Source organism: Cucurbita pepo, chromosome LG06 (assembly GCF_002806865.2).
Source record: "Cucurbita pepo subsp. pepo cultivar mu-cu-16 chromosome LG06, ASM280686v2, whole genome shotgun sequence".
In the NCBI taxonomy this organism is placed as follows: domain Eukaryota; kingdom Viridiplantae; phylum Streptophyta; class Magnoliopsida; order Cucurbitales; family Cucurbitaceae; genus Cucurbita; species Cucurbita pepo.
Window position 1 is genome coordinate 8,183,816 of NC_036643.1, and position 21,647 is coordinate 8,205,462.

General features: G+C 38.8%; 2 protein-coding genes across 2 annotated transcripts; one reads left to right on the forward strand and one right to left on the reverse strand.

Annotated features, from left to right (window-relative positions):
* The first annotated feature begins 1,261 nt into the window (after nucleotides 1-1,261).
* LOC111797723 lies at nucleotides 1,262-7,158 on the forward strand. The gene is made up of 6 exons (XM_023680832.1): nucleotides 1,262-1,577; nucleotides 1,731-1,863; nucleotides 2,535-2,638; nucleotides 5,097-5,268; nucleotides 5,646-5,786; nucleotides 5,862-7,158. The coding sequence occupies exons 1-6, from the start codon at nucleotides 1,528-1,530 to the stop codon at nucleotides 6,927-6,929; spliced, it is 1,668 nt and encodes a 555-aa protein (XP_023536600.1). The 5' UTR covers nucleotides 1,262-1,527; the 3' UTR covers nucleotides 6,930-7,158.
* Nucleotides 7,159-13,288: 6,130 nt separating this feature from the next.
* On the reverse strand, nucleotides 13,289-19,336 carry LOC111797063 (somatic embryogenesis receptor kinase 2). The gene is made up of 11 exons (XM_023679948.1): nucleotides 18,825-19,336; nucleotides 17,519-17,651; nucleotides 17,345-17,416; nucleotides 16,811-16,954; nucleotides 16,632-16,703; nucleotides 16,477-16,548; nucleotides 16,273-16,385; nucleotides 14,596-14,727; nucleotides 14,174-14,515; nucleotides 13,694-14,088; nucleotides 13,289-13,603 (listed from the first exon to the last, which is right to left on the reverse strand). Exons 1-11 carry the CDS (start codon nucleotides 18,898-18,900, stop codon nucleotides 13,289-13,291), a joined length of 1,866 nt encoding a protein of 621 aa, XP_023535716.1. The 5' UTR covers nucleotides 18,901-19,336.
* Between the last annotated feature and the right edge of the window lie 2,311 nt (nucleotides 19,337-21,647).

Consider the following 21,647-nt stretch of genomic DNA (forward strand, 5'->3'; position numbering starts at 1 on the left):
TCCTCTTTGGGCTTTTCCTTTCGGGCTTCCCCTTAACGCTTTAAAACGCGTATGCTAGGGGAAAGTTTCCACACCCTTATAAATGACGGTTTGTTCTCCTTCCCAACCAATGTGGGACATCACACAAGCTCAATAGGAACTTGTATGAACTAAAACAAGCAATGAGACGAGAAGAGGAGAGGAGAGAAACAGTGAGACCGAACTTGTCTAATCTTACAACCGTCAGTATCTTAAAAAGCCTTTGACACTGATATCGAGTAATATTACCAAGCACAGAGGAAGACAGTTTAAGTCTATCCCAGGAGTACTAGTCCAAATTTAGGATGAATGATGCTAATCAATGACGAGCCATTCGACAAATTGTGTCAAATTGTCAAATGGGTAATCTCTCAAAACAATTAACTCGTAAGCTTGACTTTGCTCGAGATCCTTCATTTCGGGTAACTCCCATGTCTTTTCAAATATAACTCTTGTTTAGAGCTTGGTGAGAATATTTGCACGTTGCTCTCCAGTGCATATGACTTCCACAACAATCTATCACTTCTTGACACACTCACGAATGAAGTGGAATCGAGAGTCATGTGTTTGCTTCATCCATGAAATACCGGATTCTTCATCAATCGAATCACAAATTCGCCGTCAACGTAGAGGATTACCGTCTTTAACTCACTTTCGGACACTTCACTGAACAAGTTTCTCAGTCACAATGCTTGACACAATGTTACCGTTGCTGTCATGAACTCGGCCTCACAGGAAGGATAGTGCCACAGTTTGCTTCTTCTGAGATTGCCAAGTGATCAAATCTCTGTTGAGACAAAACACAATTCCTCCAGTATCTATCGTCAATGTCTTTTAATTAAACAACTATCAGTAAAACCGACTAGCTCTTCAGATCTTCATCCTCGTGATACTTTAGGTTGTTGCTTGTGGTTCCCTTCACGTAACGAAGAATGTGCTTGACTGCTTGATGGTGCATCATAGTAAGCTTCTCCGTGTACCTACTCACCATTCTGATAACATATGAAAGATCTAAACGAGTATGAATCAAATATCTTAGACTTCTAATGATTAAAACGTAAATTAGTTTCCAAATAATTAAAAAATTATTAGAGAATAAATAGTATTAAAAAAATTATGAAATTATATAAAAGTAAAATTAATATTTGTATTTTAAAATTAAAAATAAATTCGAATTAATTTGATTTAATTAAATAAATAACCACGAAAATTTCTTGTAGCACAAGGAAACGTTTGGAACGGAACGATGCGTTTCGTGTCCCAAGCAAGAGCATACGGCGTCGTATCAGTTCATCTCTCTGGTTGGGCCCCTTGGTTTCTCTCCATTTCTTTCCATCTTGATTACATTGATCAGGTTCGGTTTCTTCATCTTAGTCTCGCCATTTCTTCTCGAATTTTCAACTCGATCATAGCTTCCACACTTGTTGATTCTTCCATTCGATTTCTTCGTATCCTGTAAATCGGTGCCGGAAAGCGTCTTTGTTTTGATCTTCATCGATCTTCATCTCCATGTCCATGCTCGCCTCCTTCTTCTACAAGGGCTTCAAGGCTGCCCAATGGTATCCCTACTTTTATCTTGATTCTCTTTTCTGTTCTTTGAATTGTGTCGGTCACTGCTTTGATTGATTCGTTTTGAGATTTCAGAACGTCTGTTTTTGATAGAGACGATCGCCTTCTTTGGTTGTTTGTTTAATTTTCCCGTCTGTATGCAGTAAAACGCTGCTTAAATTGACAATTCCACGGATAAAGCTGCTGAGGAATCGGAGGGAGATTCAGCTTAAGCAGATGCGCCGAGACATAGCTAAGCTTCTTGAGACAGGTCAAGAAGCGACTGCTCGCATTCGGGTATGTGTTACTTTCTGAAATGCTTTAGGTTAAGTTAATATCTAAAGGGGGAGAATAAGGCAAAAGGGGAATTGTTTAAAATCAGGTGTAGTGGTTTCTGATTCAAAGCGAGTTGGTGGAACCATAGTTCCATCAACGTAATCTAGTCTACCATGGCTTGACTCTCAAGAAGAGGGAGAAGTTGGCTTTTCCAAAGATAATTGGAGGAAGAAAGTTTGATGGTAATCATATGAGTTAGAGTGTTGAAAGGAAGAAGATGAGAAGAGGATTCCGAAGTCATAGAAAAAAAAAGGATTAGGATTGTTAAACAGAACGGGGTTCTGATATCATGAGAATATTTGCTGAAACCATCACACCTAAATGGTGGTGAAAGTTCTCTGTTTATAATCATTTACCGAATCAAATAAATTACAAATAATATGGAAAAAGCAATAAATGGATACAAGATATTTGCCTATAATAAAAAGGCAAAGATGATAACTATGGTAAGCCGTAATGCTAAATATTTGCCTGTAATAAAGAGTCAAATATGGTACCTATGGTAAACCATAATGGAAGATTAAATATCATACAAGATATTTGCCTATAATAAACGGTAATATGCTACATATCGTAAATCATAATTGAATGGATATTTTTGTTGTCTTAATTAGATCTGCTCTTGCATTCAGGTAGAACATATAATCAGAGAAGAGAATATGATGGCTGCTCAGGAAATTCTCGAATTGTTTTGTGAGCTTATTGTTGTTCGTCTTCCAATTATTGAAACACAAAGGTAAATTTTCAGTGCTTTCATCGATTCTAAATGAAACTGAGTGAACTATGTTACAGTGCTTTCATGGATTCTTGCCCTTCAACCTGTAGAATTCGGTTTGAAGCAGATAGCTCGACCTTTAAAAGCTTTCCACTATATCTAATATATGTGAACTTTAATCAATGAAACCCTTTTCTTGATAATGTGAAATTACAAAAGATGAGGAAGTTCTATCCATAGGATTTACGTAAAACTTTTGCAATAGGAAGTAAGAAAAGTTAGATCATAATTATAAAAGTTAGGGTAATTATAAAAAGATTATAATGGGAAAATGATACGAATAGGAAATGCTATGGTTGTTTACTGCCTATTTCTTCTTCTTCCTTTTATTTTAAATAAAGATGACTAAATGAATGTAGCTTAGGGGTTAAGGAACACACTCCTTCCTTTGAGGTTCAAGGTTCAAATCTGTGAGATCCCACATCGGTTGAGGAGGAGAACGGAGCATTCTTTATATGGGTGTGGAAACCTCTCCCTAGTAAACGTGTTTTAAAAACCTTGAGGGAAAGCCCAAAGAGGACAATATTTGCTAGTGGTGGGCTTGGGTTGTTACAAATGGTATCAGAGTCAAATTCCAAGCGGTGTGCCAGCAAGGACTCTGAGCTCTGAAGGGGGGTGGATTGTGAGATCCCACATCGGTTGGGGAGAAGAACGAAGGATTCTTATAAGGGTGTGGAAACCTCTCCCTATGGACTGTGAGATCCCACATCGGTTGGGGAGAAGAACGAAAGATTCTTTATAAGGGTGTGGAAACCTCTCCCTAGCAGACGCGTTTTAAAAACCTTGAGAGGAAGCCCGAAAGGGAAAGTCCAAAGAGGATAATATCTGCTGGTAGTGGGCTTGGACCGTTACAAAATCCCCATCCTCACCTTTGTTGTGCTGAAAAAATGACTAAATGAGTATAGTTGTTAATGTTTTGCATTTATAAATAAATTTTAAAATATTTGGTTGAGGATTTCGTTTATAATTTGTGACTGAGCAGATGCATCATTAAGAAACATGTACTTAATGTCAAAAAGAAAAGAGGAAAAAAATCCTTCTCACCGATGTTGTACCTACAGTCCTTTATGGTTGTTGAACGAAGTGAATTTTTCTCAACTGTGTTTCTTGTCTAATTGAAAATGGCTTGTGGCCCTTTTTCTCGGGTTATTGTCGTCTTTGTATAACTATGAGTAGTATCCCTATATGTGCTCTACTGCTCTTTTGATTGATACAAATGCAGATTAGAAATATGGTGTCCTTCACATTAAAGTTTGAACAGATATTTGCATATGAAGAACTTCAGTGAATTACGTAAAGAATATTCTTCCATATGAGTTTGGACTATTGGAGATCCATCCTACAATGATGGAAGTTAAGTCTTAGAATAGTGTTCATTGTTAACGAGCTAGTTGTCCAACCCGATCATCCAATTTCTTCGGCTCTGGATGATTTAAAACACCAAGCCTTGCAAAGTGGAAATTTAGTTCTTTGAGGGTGATTGCTAAACCCACAAGAAACTGATTAGTTTGCGTTTCCCAATTCACAAAACTTCTTGGTTAACCATCAAGCTCTCCTTTCCTGGTGAAAACCCTTGTGGTCATTCGGATAATAGATTTGTCCTAAGTTACTTGAAACGCAAAAATACATCTCCAAAGTCGTATCTTTGTTAGGAATCACGAACCTCCACAACAGTATGATACTGTCCACTTTGAGCATAAACTCTTATGGCTTTGCTTTTGGTTTCCCTAAAAGGCCTTGTACTAGTGGAAATGTATTCTTTACTTATAAACCCATGATCAATCCCTTAATTAGCCGATGTGGGACTCCTCTCCCAACAATCCTCCCCTCGAACAAAGTACATGGAGCCCTTGAACAACCTCCCCTTAATTGGCTTGACTCCTTCTCTGGATCCCTCGAACAAAGTATACCTTTTGTTCGACACTTGAGTCACTTTTGACTACACCTTCGAGACTCACAACTTTTTGTTCGACATTTGAGGATTCTATTGACATGACTAAGTTAAGAGCATGACTCTGATACCATGTTAGGAATCACGAACCTCCACAATGGTATGATATTGTCCACTTTGAGCATAAACTCTCATAGCTTTTGGTTCTCCAAAAGGCCTCGTACCAATGGAGATGTATTCCTTACTTTAAACTCATGATCACCCCTTAATTAGCCGAGGTGGGACTCCTCCCAACAATCCTCAACAATCTGAACCGTAAATTTTAAGTCTTACTCGATATTCCATATTGTCTCATTTTTATTTCATCAAGTTCAATGTGATTTGGTATCTGTATTCATAAATGCTATGTCTTTCTATGCCTTTTCATTCCAATTTCACTTTGTTTCTTATGGTTATTTTATCGAAACGTATGCCCCATTGTACTTTATTTTTGTCTTGAATGTCATCGTGAACTGTCAAAATTTTCAGGGAATGTCCTCTAGACTTGAAAGAAGCAATCTCGAGCGTGTGTTTTGCTGCTCCAAGGTGTGCTGATCTTACAGAGCTTCTCCAGGTTCAGTTGCTTTTTGCTGTTAAATATGGGAAGGAATTTGTATCAGCTGCAACAGAGCTTATGCCTAACTGTGGCGTTAATCGTCAGGTTCGTAAAATTTCTTGTTTACGTTTGATTAGTCACAATCGCACTTTAATGGCAGCGGACTTGCGATTGTGCGGCACTCACTTCTCAGCCGCAAGTGAGTTAAGCCTATTCGTTCTTGCGTCGCCTACGGCCAAGCAACGTATGCTCGAGCCTTTGGCCTCGATTCAAGAAGAAAGTTTTAGAAAACGGGGGCAGAGAGATTTCAAAAGAGAGTTTTGAAAGCAAGAGTTGAGAAATTGAAATTGGTGTTATATGAGAATGTAAGCAAAAGACAACAACAACGGTTTACTGCATATAACTATCGGGTGGAGGGATAGAAGGAAAGCGCTTTGCTGCAGTCTATAGAATTATATATTTCCTCTTAATTTTGATTGCAGCTGATAGAGCTGCTTTCTGTTCGTGCTCCTTCACCCGAGAAGAAACTGAAGCTCTTAAAGGAAATCGCCGAAGAACACGACGTAGATTGGGATCCTGCTGGAACTGAAGCCGAGTTTAACAAATCACCAGAAGATTTGCTTGTAAGTGTTGCTTCTTTTTGTTTGTTTCAACTTGTGGTGACTCTTTATGCCTTAGTTTCTGCTCTTTCTTTGCAGAATGGATCGGCACAGTTCGTCAGCGCATCAAAATTACCCCTTCCTCAAGAGAAACACAACGAAGCATACAATGCACCACAACCTGATTCTGATTCTGAATTGGACATGTTAGACTTCCCTGAAGTTCCAAAGATATCAGTATCTCCACATTCTACTATAGATCCTGGTTCTGCTTCATCGATGATCCCTCCTCCGTCAACGTCGCCACCGCCTGAAACTACTCGTGATTCATCGAAGTATTCTTGTATTCCTGAAACCCCACCAGAAGATTTACACTTGAGACGTGGGGAGGTGACACCGGTACGATCTGTTTCACCCAGCAAGGATCAAATGAATATTTCGGTTGGTGAAGATAAACAGTTTTTGCCTTTTATAGCTCCCCCGTCAAGGACCCGTGAGGAGAAGTTTAGTTTCAAACCACAGTTCGAACCCGAGATAAATTCACCACCACCCTCGGTTTCAAGGACACCTGATGAGAAATATGGTTTGAAGTATGAACAGGAGATAATTTCACCCCCACCCTCTGGTTCAAGGACAAAGAGTGATGTGAGTTTGGATTTGCAGGACGTGTTGGCAGCTGCTCAGGCTGCTGTTGAAACCGCCGAGCGTGCTGCAGCTGCAGCTCGCTCAGCAGCTAGTTTAACAAAGGTTAGAATCGACACGCTCACAATGAAAACGAACGATCAGGACCCTGAAATTTGTTGCGAGAATCCGTTCCATGGAGCTACTACAAGTCCACCAGATCATGAACAAACATTCCACCTAAACCAACAAGATTCTATAGGGCATCATCATTCTAGCTCTATGCCATATTATTCACAAGATTCTTTCCAAGAACATCACAAAGAAAGCCCCGGTTCAGATGTTTCCGATCACCACCGGTTCGAGTCACAGAAATCGGGTTTCGACTCCTCTCCCGGTGATTCACCATCCGAACACATAACAATCCCCCATCAGCCCCAGAGGCTTCCATCGATGGACGACGACCCATACTTCTCGTACCCAAATTTATTTACATCACAGAAACCAAATCCAGGATTTGATCATTCATCAGCTGATGGTTCTTGATCTTCAGGAGGTATGAGTTTTATGCCATGCCCTAAACCCTAAACTCACTAGATGGGCTCGTATGCATACACCGGAGTCTAACTACGGTCTAGCGCACATTCACGTTGTTGGAAGCCATAAAGGGAAAGGAGTGTGTATCATCATGATGTATGCATCTGTACTAATCATACTGAGAAAATATCTCAATGCCCGTGATATAAAATATGCATGAAATCTATATTAGATAATTTTTCGGTGGGGCTCGGGTATTTCACTAAGAGCAAGTAAACATGTTTTATTCTACATACAATATTACATTTAAATAGTTTCTTACAATTCCAAAAACATCCTTTAAAAACATGATAAGGAGGCTATTAATATTTTCTAAGTATTTTAATTTTGATTAGACCTCGTCAGCATTAATCGGTTTGGTTGTGGTCAAAAGGTGGCCGTAGAGAGTAATTAATGATTTGTTAATCACGTGTTAATTACATTGGCGTTTTGTGACGGCTATCTAATTCAATATTCTACTTAGTTTCAAATTCAAATTTTGTAACTTCTATAAAACCCTCCTTTTCTTTTGTTTTTCTTCTCAATTCGAACACAATTCATTAAAATGGGTCGAGCTATGGGTTCGGTTGGTTCGGTTGCTTGCCTCTTGTTTATTGGAACTCTCTTACCCGTCATTGTTGCTGTTGACCACGAGGTTGGAGGTGATTTTGGTTGGAACTTGCCTCCGACGCGCACCTTCTTCTCTGAATGGGCTCGTAATACCACGTTCTTTGTCGGTGACAGGCTAAGTAATAACTATCAATACCTATTTTTGTTTCTTCGTTTTTTTATTTTTTATTTTTGTTGATTGTTCTTACTTTTTTATTGGAAAAGTAAACAAAAACATCTTTGATCATCATTTCTTAGTTCTTGCTCTATGATCTCTAAAATTTTGATGTAATATATATTTTTTAGACAGGGATGTACATGGGTTTGGTTCGAAAAATCTTTTGAAGCAATCCAAATTTATAAAACTCAAATACCAAATATTCATAAGTAGCAATGGATCACTAACATTGGTTAAAGCATCAAATTGTGAGATCCCACATCGGTTGGAGAGGAGAATGAAACATTCCTTATAAAGGTGAGGAAATCTCTCTCTAACAAATACGTCTTAAAATCATTAGGTTGATAGTGATACATAACAGGCCAAAGCGGACAATATTTGTTAGTGGTGGACAATATTTGTTAGTGGTGGACAATATTTGTTAGTGGTGGACAATATTTGTTAGTGGTGGGTTTGGGCTGTTACAAATGATATAAGAGGCAGACACCTGACGGTGTGACAACAAGGACTCTAGGCTCCCAAGGGAGGTGGATTGTGAGATCCTACATTGGTTAGAGAGGAGAACGAAACATTCCTTATAAGGATGTGAAAAGTAATAGGCGAAAACGGACAAATATATGCTAATGGTGGATGGGTGAATGGGTCAAGTTGNGCGAAAACGGACAATCCCAAGGGAGGTGGATTGTGAGATCCTACATTGGTTAGAGAGGAGAACGAAACATTCCTTATAAGGATGTGAAAAGTAATAGGTGAAAACGGACAAATATATGCTAATGGTGGATGGGTGAATGGGTCAAGTTGAGTTGGGTTGATTGAGTTGATGGCGGTACGTAATAGGGTAAGATTGAGTTTGGGTTGGTCAAGTTGACCCGACCAAAAAAATGTCAACATGTGAACTTACCCGAATAAAAAACTCAACCCTACCCAAATCAGAAGTAAAGTACGATTGGGTTGAGTTGTCCCCCTGTTTTCGGGTTGTGAAACTACCAACTGACCCAACCCAAATTTTAAATTTTTCAAAAACTCAACCCTACCCGATGGCGGTACCTAATAAGGTAAGATTGTTTTGGGTTGGTCAAGTTGACCCAAACTAAAAAATGTCAACCTACAACGGACCCAAATTTCAATTTTTTAAAAACTCAGCCCTACCCAAATCAAAGGTAGGGTAGGACTGGGTTGGGCTGTTACTCTATTTTTGGGTTGATCAAGTTGACCCGACTAAAAAAATATCAGCTTGCGAACTGACCCGAATTTTCAATTTTTCAAAAATTCAACCCTGTCCAAACCGATAAAACCAAATCCAACTTAACTATTACGATCTCAATTGGATAATCCAATTTAGTCAGATTATAGGTAATATCAACATAAACGAAACGAGAAACAGAACTCTTAAACATCTCGAACATCATTACTATTTGTCGGTTTATCTTAACTAGAAATGTATATTTGTTTTATGATGTAGAATTCATACCACGAGCCAACGAGACACACACATACGCCGAAGCCGAATCACAAAAGGATTATGATGGATGCATAGAACAAGGAATAGTGTTTGATTCCACCATTATTTTAACCCTACACAATCCTCCTCGTCGTCGCTATTTTGTGTGCACCGATGGTAACCATTGCAACAATGGCATGAAATTTTCCATTGATGTCTTACCCAAAGCAACAACAACGCCCAATATGGCACTCAAAATTGATATCTTCCCCTTGCTTCTCTTCATCACTATCATGGCTAATATGTTCTTTGTTTGAGATAGATCCTATTGTTCTTTTCGATTCTTGTATTTGTTATAAGTGTTCGTAGTTCGATTGAAGCTATTCTTTTGTTTGATTACTTTTAAAGTTAAATTACACAAATACTCTCGAAGTTTCCGTAGGTCGATCGAAGCATACCGAAACAAATAATCGAAGTAGAATGAAACACTAGTAATTCTAAGTAGATCCAGTGATCGCTAATTATAGATGTTTCTAATAATCCGTGCACCCATGAATTATGAGTTATGATCAAAGAACTGAACTTTAGTGCTTCCCGATTATGATTAGCCTCAAGAGCTAGTCCAAAAAGTCTTAGAAGTAATAATTTGAGTTATAAACCTTCAAGGTGCAGTTAAGTACTTAGTTTACCATCACGACATTCAAGAGAACTTGTGATAGTTTACCATGTCTATTAATGATCGGGAACGGCATCACCAGAACGGAGACCAGTTCTTATTCACACGGGTAAATTATTGTGCTACTAGGGACATAGATTTAGGCATAATAGTGTCCCTACCCCGATCGATAAGTTCAAGTTTTAGTACGATCAAGCTTGATCCATATTGGTTAGATAGACTAGTGTATATCGAGACTAATTCATGTTAGTGCCCTTATCGTGAATGAAAATGGTCATGGGTCTTTGAATAGGGCCTCTTGTAACGACTCAAAATTTTCTACTTAATTTAAGGTCATCACTGAAGGCATATCATGAACATTGAATGCAAAAATATTTCATTTAAACTTTCATAAAACGTCATCTTCATCTTAAAACATAGCCATGGACTTGCGTGTTTTGAAAACACCTTTAAAAAACGATACAACAAAAGACTAAATAAAATAAATAAACGTTTAAATTAAAAACATCCTATTCTAGCCTAAATCTAAGAAAATAAATATGACTAACCTATACATGTGTCATGGTTTCGAGTTGCGATGTCGTCGTCAGACCGTACATGAATGTCTATAGAGGTAGCGCGTGGCTTGGTGTTTGAAGAAATACTAAGTGACCCCACTATTGGGGGTTAAATGCAAGGACATGTGAATGCAATGACGGGACCTATCATATTAGTCTATTTTCCTACGGCACTATCCTAACGCGTAACTTGGATGTGTACCATATACTCTATACACAACCCATACGTGCAAGTATGGGCTCACCAGTCAGTTTGCACACCGCGGAGCCCCTATTCTTGTCGAGTGAGCCTACTCTGGTAGCTCCTTATGCCGGACACCCCATTAGAATTAGTAACTGCCATGACAGAATTTGAAGATGGTGTAGAAGAAAGAAATATCTAGAACATCCCACGAACTTAGAAAAAATATATAATAAAATAGTGAAAAGTTCGAAAAATTGGTCAAAGTCAATCCTGGAGGAGTATTTTGGTCATTTTTGCGGAAAAAGAAAGAAAGAGGGAAAGAGAAATCGTGGAGAGAAGAAAGTTTTAGAGAAAGGGAGGAGGTAAATAACCATCACCAACTTCGTCATGGCAACGAGGAGTCTAGTTCCGGTCGAGCTTCCTTTAAAAAACTTTCTCAGAACTTTGAGGAGAAGTATTCTGGACTTTTGGTATCGTCCAAAACCGTCAAGCAACAAAGAAGATCCAGAGTTAAGTTTTTGTAGCCGTTAGGTTAGATCATAGCCTTTTTATCACTTTGAACTTATTGTTATTTCGTTTCTACTATTTCATTGACGTTTACTTTTATTTGAAATGAAATTTACGAACGTTTAAGAAACATGACATCGTTTATAAAAGAATTTAAATGAATTTTTTTACACATAATAGACATGTCATGCATGCAGTGACGACCTTGTTTTTTTAATAAAAAAATACGGTTATATATATATCTTTTAACATTTTTTTTTAAGCGTGGAAGACTACGCTGTAATTATTGAATTTTAATTTTTTTTTTAAGGAACCCGATCCCCAAGAATTTTCCTCAATGAATCCTAGCCACGGTTAGTCGAACACGACTCCCCACAATAGTATGATATTGTCCACTTTGAGCGAACCCGATCCCCAAGAATTTTCCTCAATGAATCTTAGCCACTGTTAGTCGAACACGACTCTCCACAATGGTATGATTTTGTCCACTTTAAGCATAATCTCTCATAGTTAAGTTATATGCAGTAAGCAGCGGTTGTTGTTGCCTTCTGCTTACATTCCCATATAACACCAATTTCAATTTCTCAAATCTTGCTTCCAAAACTCTCTTTGTCCCCATTTTCTAAAACTTTCTTCTTGAACGGGGCCAGAGACTCGAGCATACGTCGCTTGATCGTAGGCGACACGAGAACGTCCCCATTTTCTAAAACTTTCTTCTTGAACGGGGCCAGAGACTCGAGCCTACGTCGCTTGGTCGTAGGCGACACGAGAACGAATAGGCTTAACCCACTTGTTGCTGAGAAGTGAGTGTCACACAATCGCAAGTCCACTGCCATCAAAGTGCGATTGTGACAAGTGGTAAAGGTCTCACACCCATGGCAATAACATTCTTTAATTATAAACCCATGATTATTCCCTAAATTAGCGGATGTGGGATTTTCATCCAACAGTCACAGCATACCTTAAAAATAAATGAAGAATTTTGCAAGTACGAACGTTGAACAAAAAGGTTTCTCCCGGTAGACATCACTAAAGAATATTATTGTTATATTTTATTTTGAAATTAAAAAAAAAAAAAAAATAATAATAATAATAATACAATAATATTAATTGTTATTTTATTATTTGGTAAAACTATATTTATGTAACACTATAAATTGAATTTGAATAAATTGTTAGATTTCGAGTTATTGCTCAATTATTCAACTTTTTTCATGTGGTGAGGTGATATTAATTATCAAATTATTTTGATAAATTCAACAAATACTTAAAGCCTCATTAATGATACCCTATTTACTTTTAGCCTTAAAGTTGGGATTGCAACCATTCAATTCTCGACCCTCAATTCACACATTGCCCATTGTTAAATTAGCCGATGTGGGACTTTCATCCAACACCTCCCCTCGAACAAAATACGCCCCCCTTGATCGAGGCTCGACTCCTTTTCTTTTGGAGTCCTTTGTTCGACATTTGAAGATTCTTGGAGTCAATTGTTCGACATTTGAAGATTCTATTGACATGACTAAGTTTAGGGCATGACTCTGATACCATGTTAGACGAACACGACTCTCCACAATGGTATGATATTGTCCACTTCGAGCATAAGCTCTCATGGCTTTGCTTTGGGCTTCCCCAAAATGTCTCAAACCAATGGAGATAGTATTCCTTAATTATAAACTCATGATCATTCCCTAAATTAGCCGACGTAGAACTTAAGGTAGATTCTTTAGATATACTCGTTTACACGATTTTATCACTTTCATCATAGTTTTTCATCGCCCAAACTGTCCACATATACTCATTTGTTTGTGGGATTGTTGAATCCATCTTTACAATCTTTTGCGTCCTAGAAACATGATCGTACTTACACCATGTGGCGAAACAGACTCGATAAGCGCAAGAACTAGGATTATCGTGCCTCGAGCCTTATAATTTTGTTGGAGCCTTAAAATTGATATCAAAATTGGAAATAGATACTCAAAAACAGCATGACATAGGGAAGAGAGGCCTATAAAATGGTACAATTTGCAAATGGACAAAGGCTGATGACTGACTGATGCACAAATGAATTTCACAATATGCAGTGTTACAGAATAATCAGGGCAGGCATGGTTACTTAGAAAAAGAAATTTAAGTCACAAATCATTCCTTTTCTTTACTGACCCGATCGGGCGAGGTCATCTCGGACCAGAAAGCTCGACTGCATGTAGATTTTCAGTTGAATCCACAATCCAATCCGAATTCGGATGGGGCGATAGGTCGATTTCTTGTCGAAGAATCTCCACCTTTTGCCACTCATCCCATCTTTCTGCCAACCCGTCTCCTTCCAGCATTCGAACCACCTCCGACATCTTCGGTCGGTCCATCGGGGAGCCTTGTGTGCAGAGTAGCGCTACTTGAATCAACTGTTCGACCTCGGATTCGACATAGTTATTCTGAAGGTCAGGGTCAACCAGCATTTCTAGCTTCTTCTCTTTCAGGAGTCCTTTCACCTATTATACATCCAAAACATATGTATATATATTTACACTCCTTCACTTTCACTGTCCCCCCACCCCAAGTAATTACTAATAAACACTTACCCAATCGAGTAGCATGACATCATCGTCATTGGCGAGTCGAGCCAAATCGAAAGCTCTTTGACCAGTGATAAGCTCTAGAAGCATGATACCGTACCCGAAAACATCTGTTTTCTCAGAGGACTTACCAGTGGAAAGATACTCGGGAGCTATATGTCCAATTGTACCACGTACCGCGGTGGTGACATGAGTATCTTTGTAATCCATGAGTTTGGCCAGCCCGAAGTCACCTACGACAGCTTCGAACTCCTCATCTAGCAAAATATTTGCAGCTTTTACGTCACGGTGAATGATCTTTGGATCACAGTGATCGTGTAAATAAGACAACCCTCTTGCTGATCCCAATGCTATTCGCTTTCTCGTTCTCCAATCAAGAGGTGGTTGGGATGGTGGTCGTTCTAAACCGATAAGAAAACAACATATATGAATCTTATTTAGATTTACGACGATCGGAATAGGCGATCCAAACGTAAAAGAAGGTACCTCTTAAGCAAGACGCAACACTTCCATTGGCCATGTACGGATAAACAAGAAGTCGTTCGGTTGGCGTCATGCAAAATCCACGTAGTCGTAGCAGGTTCCGATGTACAGCCATGCTGATCATCTCTACTTCTGTTTGAAACTGCAGCTCTCCACCAGGCGTACGTTCTTCCTTGAGTCTTTTTACGGCGACTAACGAACCGTCTGCCAATCGACCTTTGTAGACCTTACCAAATCCACCCCGACCAAGTATGTTCTTGTTACTAAAACTATCAGTAGCTACTTGTAGCTCTCTCAGTGAAAATCTTTTAAGCTGTCCCAGATGCACTTCCGGATCCTCTTCGGCTGCATAGCGATATAATAACGAATGAATCAATCAGACAAACCAAGTTCATCGAAAAAAATTTCAAGGAAAAAACACCGACCAGGAACGTCGAAGAAAACTTCTTGGGGTTTCCTACGACGCCACCACGCAAATGCGATTGCTGGAGCTGCAAAAAGTAATGCAGCGCCTGCAGCAACGCCACCAGCAATCGCTCCGGTTGCACTGTTCCCACCTGGTAAGTATCGTTATGGTTATTATTTTTCTTAAGAATCGATTTCTATTCACAGCAAAAGAATATAGAAGAGACAAGATAATAAGGCAAGGGTATAAACAAAAAACTTCATAAGAGACGACCACAAGAAGCTTAGCCCTTGATTCATAACCCAAAAACAAGGCAAACAGTAGAAAACATGGTTATAATTGATGTATTTCTTGAATTTGAGCATGTTTGAATGGTAGAATTTGAAATTGGGCTAAAAATGACCATGCCATGTTTGATAGTCAATTTCGAACACGGTAAATAGAATGTTTTTGATAGAATTGGTGCGAGATCCGACATCGGTGGGAGAGGGAAATAAAACATTTCTTATAAGGGTGTGAAAATCTCTCCCTAACATATGCGTTTTAAAATCTTGAGGGGAAGTCCAGAAGGGAAAGTCCAAAGAGGACAATATCCGCTAACAGTGGGCTTGGACTGTTAAAAATGGTATCCGAGCCAGACATCGACCGGTGTACCAACGAGGACGCTGGGACTCCAAGGGAGGTGGATTGTGAGATCCCACATCGGTTGGAGAGGGGAACAAAACATTCTTTATAAGGGTGTGGAAACCTCTCCCCCAAGAGGGCTTGTCTGTCGCACATGGCCGATACTTTCGAAGCGTCGACTAGCTGGATTTCATATTAAAGAATCCTTCATTCCAATATTGGAAGGTTATCAGATTTCTTTCCCAACAAGAAAAAAAAATGTTGATTGTTACCCAACTTTGGGATTGTATTTCGTTAACCAACCATAAGGACAAGGTGTGTTCAAAGTGCAAGGAGATGTGAGGGCACTCGTAAGAAATATATTGGGAACTAAAGATATCCATTTAACCCACGGAGTCGAGCCCTAGGGGACCTGCTCCAAACGAGATGGGGAATCTCATGAATCCTCGTTTAAACGAAGAACGGGAGGTAGCAGGGAGGGATTTTTCCCCATTAGCTAAATGCTGTAATGGACGGGGATTATATTCTATTGTTTGGAGTACTCGACACGAGGATTTTATGTATAGAGGATATTTGGAACATGGTTCACTTCAATGTCCCTTTAAACTTCTGGTTCAAAAAAACGTCTCTTGAAAGTTGTTACGTATCTCGGAAGAGAAAACGAGAAAGAATGGGGAACACTAGACCTTCTAAGGTAGGTGTGAAAGGAACGAACATGAACCGGCTCAGTTTGGTTCCATTTACTTTTTATAGCTATTCAAACCGAACCAAACCAACCGTTCGATTTTAATCGAACCACACAATTGTTACGTTTTAGGATTCACAGTTTTCATTCCTTTTGTCGTTGCTACTTCCTTCTAAAGACACGAGCCCTTCGAGCACAAATCATGGAATATCAAAGGAAAAACAAGTGAGAAATTTCAAACTTCTATATAGAATTTTATCAAATATCAACTCTGAAACTGCAAGACAACAAAAACCCAGTAAGGAGGTAATATAGCAAAAACAAAATTCCAGGAATGTATGCTGCAGTTCATGGCAAGAATACACTAACAACCCGAAAATAAGTCACCTGGTGAAGATATAGGAGGTGGCGGGACAAAGGGTGGAGGAGGAGAAAACGGAGGTGATCCCGGGCAAGGACGTCCGGTAACAGGGCCACAAAGATCCAAGTTGTTGGCAAAACTGTCGGGGGATAAACGAACCAAGTTGTTCAGCTATGTCGTACAAATCAAAGTTAGAAATCACGGACTCGTAACAATCATCAAAGAAAAACCTGATGGGGGTGAACAAGGAGAAGGAACCGTTATCTGGAACCACGCCCGAGAGATGGTTATTCGATAGATCCCTAGAAAAGAAACGCTATCCTCATAATTTGTACAATATCGATACAATTTGGCGAACTTTTGAAGGCGAGAGAGGAATACTCACAACACTTGAAGGGATGAGATATTAGTCAATGACATAGGAATAGGACCTGATAAGCTGTTGTTGTTCAGCCGGCTATGCATATTAAAACATTCCAAGAAAAAACAATGTAAGAACTAAACAAAACAACTCAATCAGAAGCTGATTTACAGAAGAATAGACTAATTAGAACTGCAACTCACAGGAATCGTAGTTTTGACAGCTTGCCTAACGTGTCGGGAATTGGACCCGAAAATCTGTTCAAATAAAGATCTAAGCTCACCAAACTAGTCAGATTTCCCAGATCACTTGGGATTACTCCACTTATGTTGTTACTGTAGAGCTCTCTGTCATCAAGAAAGGGGGAAACAAAGATTTTTAGTCAAATAAAAGATTGATGATGAAAATGGAAAAACTATCGTCGGTATTATTATGTGCGATCAACAACACGTCGGATTCGAGCCTTCTAGGACGTTGAGGATATTATGTACAAGAGATTTTGGTTGACCACTATAAACAACACGTTAGGAAGAAACTATACACGGAAAAAGAAACAGAAGATTATGATCAAGATCCCATGCCTAAGGTTCATAGTCTTGGAATAAATTATATCATACCGACGCATAATGAGTTAAAACAGATTTTCCCTCAACAAAATTCGATATGATTGCTGCCATTGTACTGATGGAATATATTACAAGACCATGACAGCTTGAAAGAGACCGAATGGTACTTACAGATACTGCAAATTTTTTAGCAAGCCAAGCTGTGGAACAAGTGTGCCCGATAAAGCTGCGTTTCCAAGATCACTGAAGAAAACGTAAAACAAGAGCGAGATTATTTGTAGACCTGTGAATTATTACTTATCATACGCGTCTCTAGACGAGACCATGTATGAGCGAATAGCTTACACTCGTATGACACTATTATCATTGTTGCAAGTAACATGAAACCATGTACAGGGATTGACAAGAGTGGGATCCCAACTCTGCAAGACATTGTTAGGATCCTGCAAGCTGGTTCTTAGGCTATGCAAAGCATCACCTGTTCAAAAATAAAAGTGAACTTATTAACAAAGGGATAAGAATAACATGCCTGCACAAAGAAAAAAAGAGTTCCAAGAGACTAAAGTTTTTTTAAAACGCTAATCTAATAGTCCAGACCTACCGCTAGCAGATATTGTCCTCTTTGGGCTTTCCCTTTGGGGCTGTCCTTCAAGGTTTTTAAAACGCATCTACTAGGGAGAGGTTTCCACACCCTTATAAAGGGTGTTTCGTTTTCCTCCCCAACCGATGTGGGATCTCACAGTCCACCCCCCTTCGGAGCCCAGCGTCCTCGCTAGCACTCATTCTTTTCTCCAATCAATGTGAGACCCCCACCAAATCCACCCCCCTTCTAGGTCTAACGTCCTTGTTAGCACACCACATCATGTCCACCCCCCTTCGAGGCTCAACCTTCTCGCTAGCACATCGCCCGATGTCTAGCTCTGATACCATTTGTAATGGCCCAAGCTCACCACTAGCAAATATTGTCGTCTTTGCTTTCCCTTTCAGGCTTCCCCTCAAGGTTTTTAAAACGCGTCTACTAGAGAGAGGTTTCCACACCCTTATAAAAGGTATTTCGTTCTCCTCCCCAACCCCAACCGATGCAGGATCTCACAACTAAGAAGGTTTTAGCTGCCACAACGACCATCAAGTCCATAGTTCAAGATTTATAAACAAGCCATTGGAAGTTCCCTGATTTCATTTAACATAAACATTAGAAACAGGGCCAAAAGAACACGAATTACATCCCTTGACCCAGCAATCAACCATTGATCATTTACAACAAGAAATGAAGGAAAAGAACCAACAGACCCTTTTGTATTATCTTAGTTGAGGCATATAAACTTTGAATTCCCCTCAATGGAGAACCCATTAAGGTGTCTTCCCACTTCTACAATAGATGTTAGATTACATATTTCAGTCTTATGCATAAATCTCTAACAAACACCATTGGCAGCTTGAATATCATCCTAATCTTACAACCAAGCCAACAAGGAGACAAAAACACACAAAATAATGAACTATTTAACCTCCACGAACAATTCCAGTTATCCAAATACACAAGAAACAAAAAGGAGATAGAGAAGAACAGAGGCATTTCCACATTCAGAAGTGATTTAACACAAAAAGAACGAATTCAACAAAGAAGAAAGCAATTCCAAGCAGAACAAACCTTCCATGTTAGCAGAAACAAGCCATAGTGAACGAAGCAGCAAGATCAAAGAGACCAAAACCTTGTAGTGCTCCATCTTGATTAAGTGATCATCAACATCAGATCCAAATGGTAAAACTCACAAACAAACCCAAAAACCACAGAATCACCAAAACCCCAGTTGGGAAACAAAATCTAAACCCCAAAAAACTCCGCGAGAACTCAAGAACTCGAAACCCAGTTCAAAAATCCATGAAGAACTTCAACATTTAAGCTCGAACACAGAATCGTGAAAAACAAGCAGCACGCAAAGCCGATCTGGCGAGAGCTGAACACAGAAGAGAGAAAAAAAATCAGAAAATTTGAGACATTATTTGTTTTCCCCTTTCACGGGCACAGCTTTGTTCATCGAAGATAGTTCGCTTTTGGATTCTCTCTCTCTCTGAAAGTGTTTTTGGAGTGGGATTAGTGTTTTTTTTTTGCTCTCTACTTTTGAGGAATGGATGCAGAAAGAGAGAGAAAGAGATTGAAACTTGAAAGAGGTGAGAGAGAGAGAGAGACGTATTTTGTTTGTGAGGGTAGGGAGCTGCCCGGACGATGCTGACCGAGCTGACCAAACGCAGTCAAAAACGCCTTCGCGCTACATCGTGGAAAGTGACGTGACAAGCTCCAACCATTATAATTATTATTATTATTATTATTTGTTTTTTTTTTTTTAAACGCAACATTATATATTATAAATGAAATAAAGAAGATTCGAACCTACCCTTCCTAAATAAAATAACTTAATTTATTATAAGGTAATTTTATGAAAGTAAAAAAAAAAAAAGAAAACCATGGTAATAAGTAAAAAGGAAAGACCGATGCGTATGTTAAATCAATTGATTCGTCATGGTAGAGAAGAAAAACGGTGCACGGACCGTACTTGAGCTTCGGATCAATGTCCGCGGAAGAAAGGAGTACGCTCGCGTCTTTCAATGAGAACATTGAAAAAACTCAATTCAGCTCTACGTAAGATAGACAAAATACGAAAATGGCGCACGGACCGTACTCGAGCTTCGAATCAATATCCCCGGAAGCAAGGAGTACGCTTGCGTCTTTCAATGAGAATAACGAAAAAACCTAATTTAGTTCCACGTAAGATAGCCAAAGTACGAAAACGACGCATGGACTGTACTCGAGCTTCAGATCAGTATCCCCAGAATCAAGGAGTATGCTCGCGTCTTTCAACAAGAACACGAAAAAAACCTAATTCAGCTCCATGTAAGATAGCCAAAGTACAAAAACAGCGCACGGACTGTACTCGAGCTTCAGATCAATATCCCCAAAAGCAAGGAGTACGCTCGCGTCTTTCAACGAGAACACGAAAAAAACTTAATTCAGCTCCACGTAAGATAGCCAAAGTACAGTTGAGCAATCGACATGATATATTTGTAGGAACATTCATAACCAAAAAGCTTAGAAATCACGACTCTCCATAATAGTATGATATTGTCCACTTTGAGCATAAACTCTCGTAACTTTGCTTTGATCTTTCCCAAAAGGCTAAGATGTATCCGTTACTCATTTCTTACATTAGCCAACGTGGACTCCATCCCAACCATCTTTATAATTTAATTTTTAAAATATATATTTTTATTTAAATTCAAATCTTAATAGATATTCAAACGATATATTAAAATAAGATGTCTACAAATAAAGTATCTAATTATTAAATAATAATGTTTGATGTTATATAATGCTATTAAAATTTAATATAAATAAATAAATAATATTTAGTTGAATGTCTCAATTACCTCCAACAATTTTAAAAGTATTAATTAATTTTAAATAATTTATTTATTTAAAATAATTTTAACGAGAAAGGGTGATAGGTAGAGATTTCCACAAGGTGGGGCGGTTCGTCTCGTCCCCATCCTCGCCACCTATTTCATTTCTTATTTTCACTAAACTATTAATTTATTTTTATGGATATTGAATTCGGGACACGTAGTTTTTTAGAATTTCCATCATAGTTTTTAATTTAAATATTATAATTAAAATTTCAAAATATTAAAAAAAAAAAAAAAAATAAANATAGATATATACACACGTATTAATATATGTTTAAAATATATTTATATTAAGCGGTGTGACAGTAAATTGGGTGGGTCTTTATCGCTCATCCCTAAGAAAAAATGTTCTTCACTCTCTCGGTGCCGGTCTAGATTGGGAATTTCCTCCCTTTTTAGAACGGGTCCCATACATAAAATAGAGCGGAAGAGAAATCACAAAATCCACGACATTACAAATTTCAAAACCCACAACATTGTTGAAATATGCACGAGAAATCTATCTTTTTTTTCCTCCATATAAGTAACGACCGTGAATCGGCCTCCCAGTGCCCCAAATCTCTAACCCCTCGACCTCAACCAAATCCCTCACGAAAACTTTTGCAACAAGTACGGTTAGTTTTAATGGGAAAAGGAAGATCAAGAGCTATGGAAAACAAGGTCTTAGGGCAAAATTTGATTATACGTTCATTTGCTTCCCTTGTGTTTTATTGTAAGATTCCACATTGGTTGAAGAGGAGAACAAAACATTCTTTATAAGGNTCGAAGCTTCTCCCAAGCAGACGCGATTCTAAAACTTTGAGAAAAAGTCTAAAGAGTACAATATCGGGTAGCNTCGAAACTTTTCCCAAGCAGACGCGATTCAAAAACTTTGAGAAAAAGTCTAAAGAGTACAATATCGGGTAGCTGTGAGCATGTAAAAGTGGATTGCACGGTGAAGTGATGCTTCTATGCGATAGGTGTGACAAAGGGTGACTTTGTGCCCGATAAATGGTTCGAGTAAGCGTATGGA

Excerpts from the sequence above, each read along its gene's own strand:
- LOC111797723 (XM_023680832.1), top strand. The coding sequence starts at position 1,528 with ATGTCCATGCTCGCCTCCTTCTTCTACAAGGGCTTCAAGGCTGCCCAA. Across the intron at positions 1,578-1,730 it reads GGCTTCAAGGCTGCCCAATG|TAAAACGCTGCTTAAATTGA; the intron begins GTATCCCTACTT and ends GTCTGTATGCAG. Across the intron at positions 5,269-5,645 it reads ACTGTGGCGTTAATCGTCAG|CTGATAGAGCTGCTTTCTGT; the intron begins GTTCGTAAAATT and ends TTTTGATTGCAG.
- LOC111797063 (XM_023679948.1), bottom strand. The coding sequence starts at position 18,900 with ATGGAGCACTACAAGGTTTTGGTCTCTTTGATCTTGCTGCTTCGTTCA. Across the intron at positions 17,417-17,518 it reads GATAATAGTGTCATACGAGT|TGATCTTGGAAACGCAGCTT; the intron begins GTAAGCTATTCG and ends CGTTTTCTTCAG. Across the intron at positions 14,089-14,173 it reads TGTTGCGTCTTGCTTAAGAG|AACGACCACCATCCCAACCA; the intron begins GTACCTTCTTTT and ends TTATCGGTTTAG.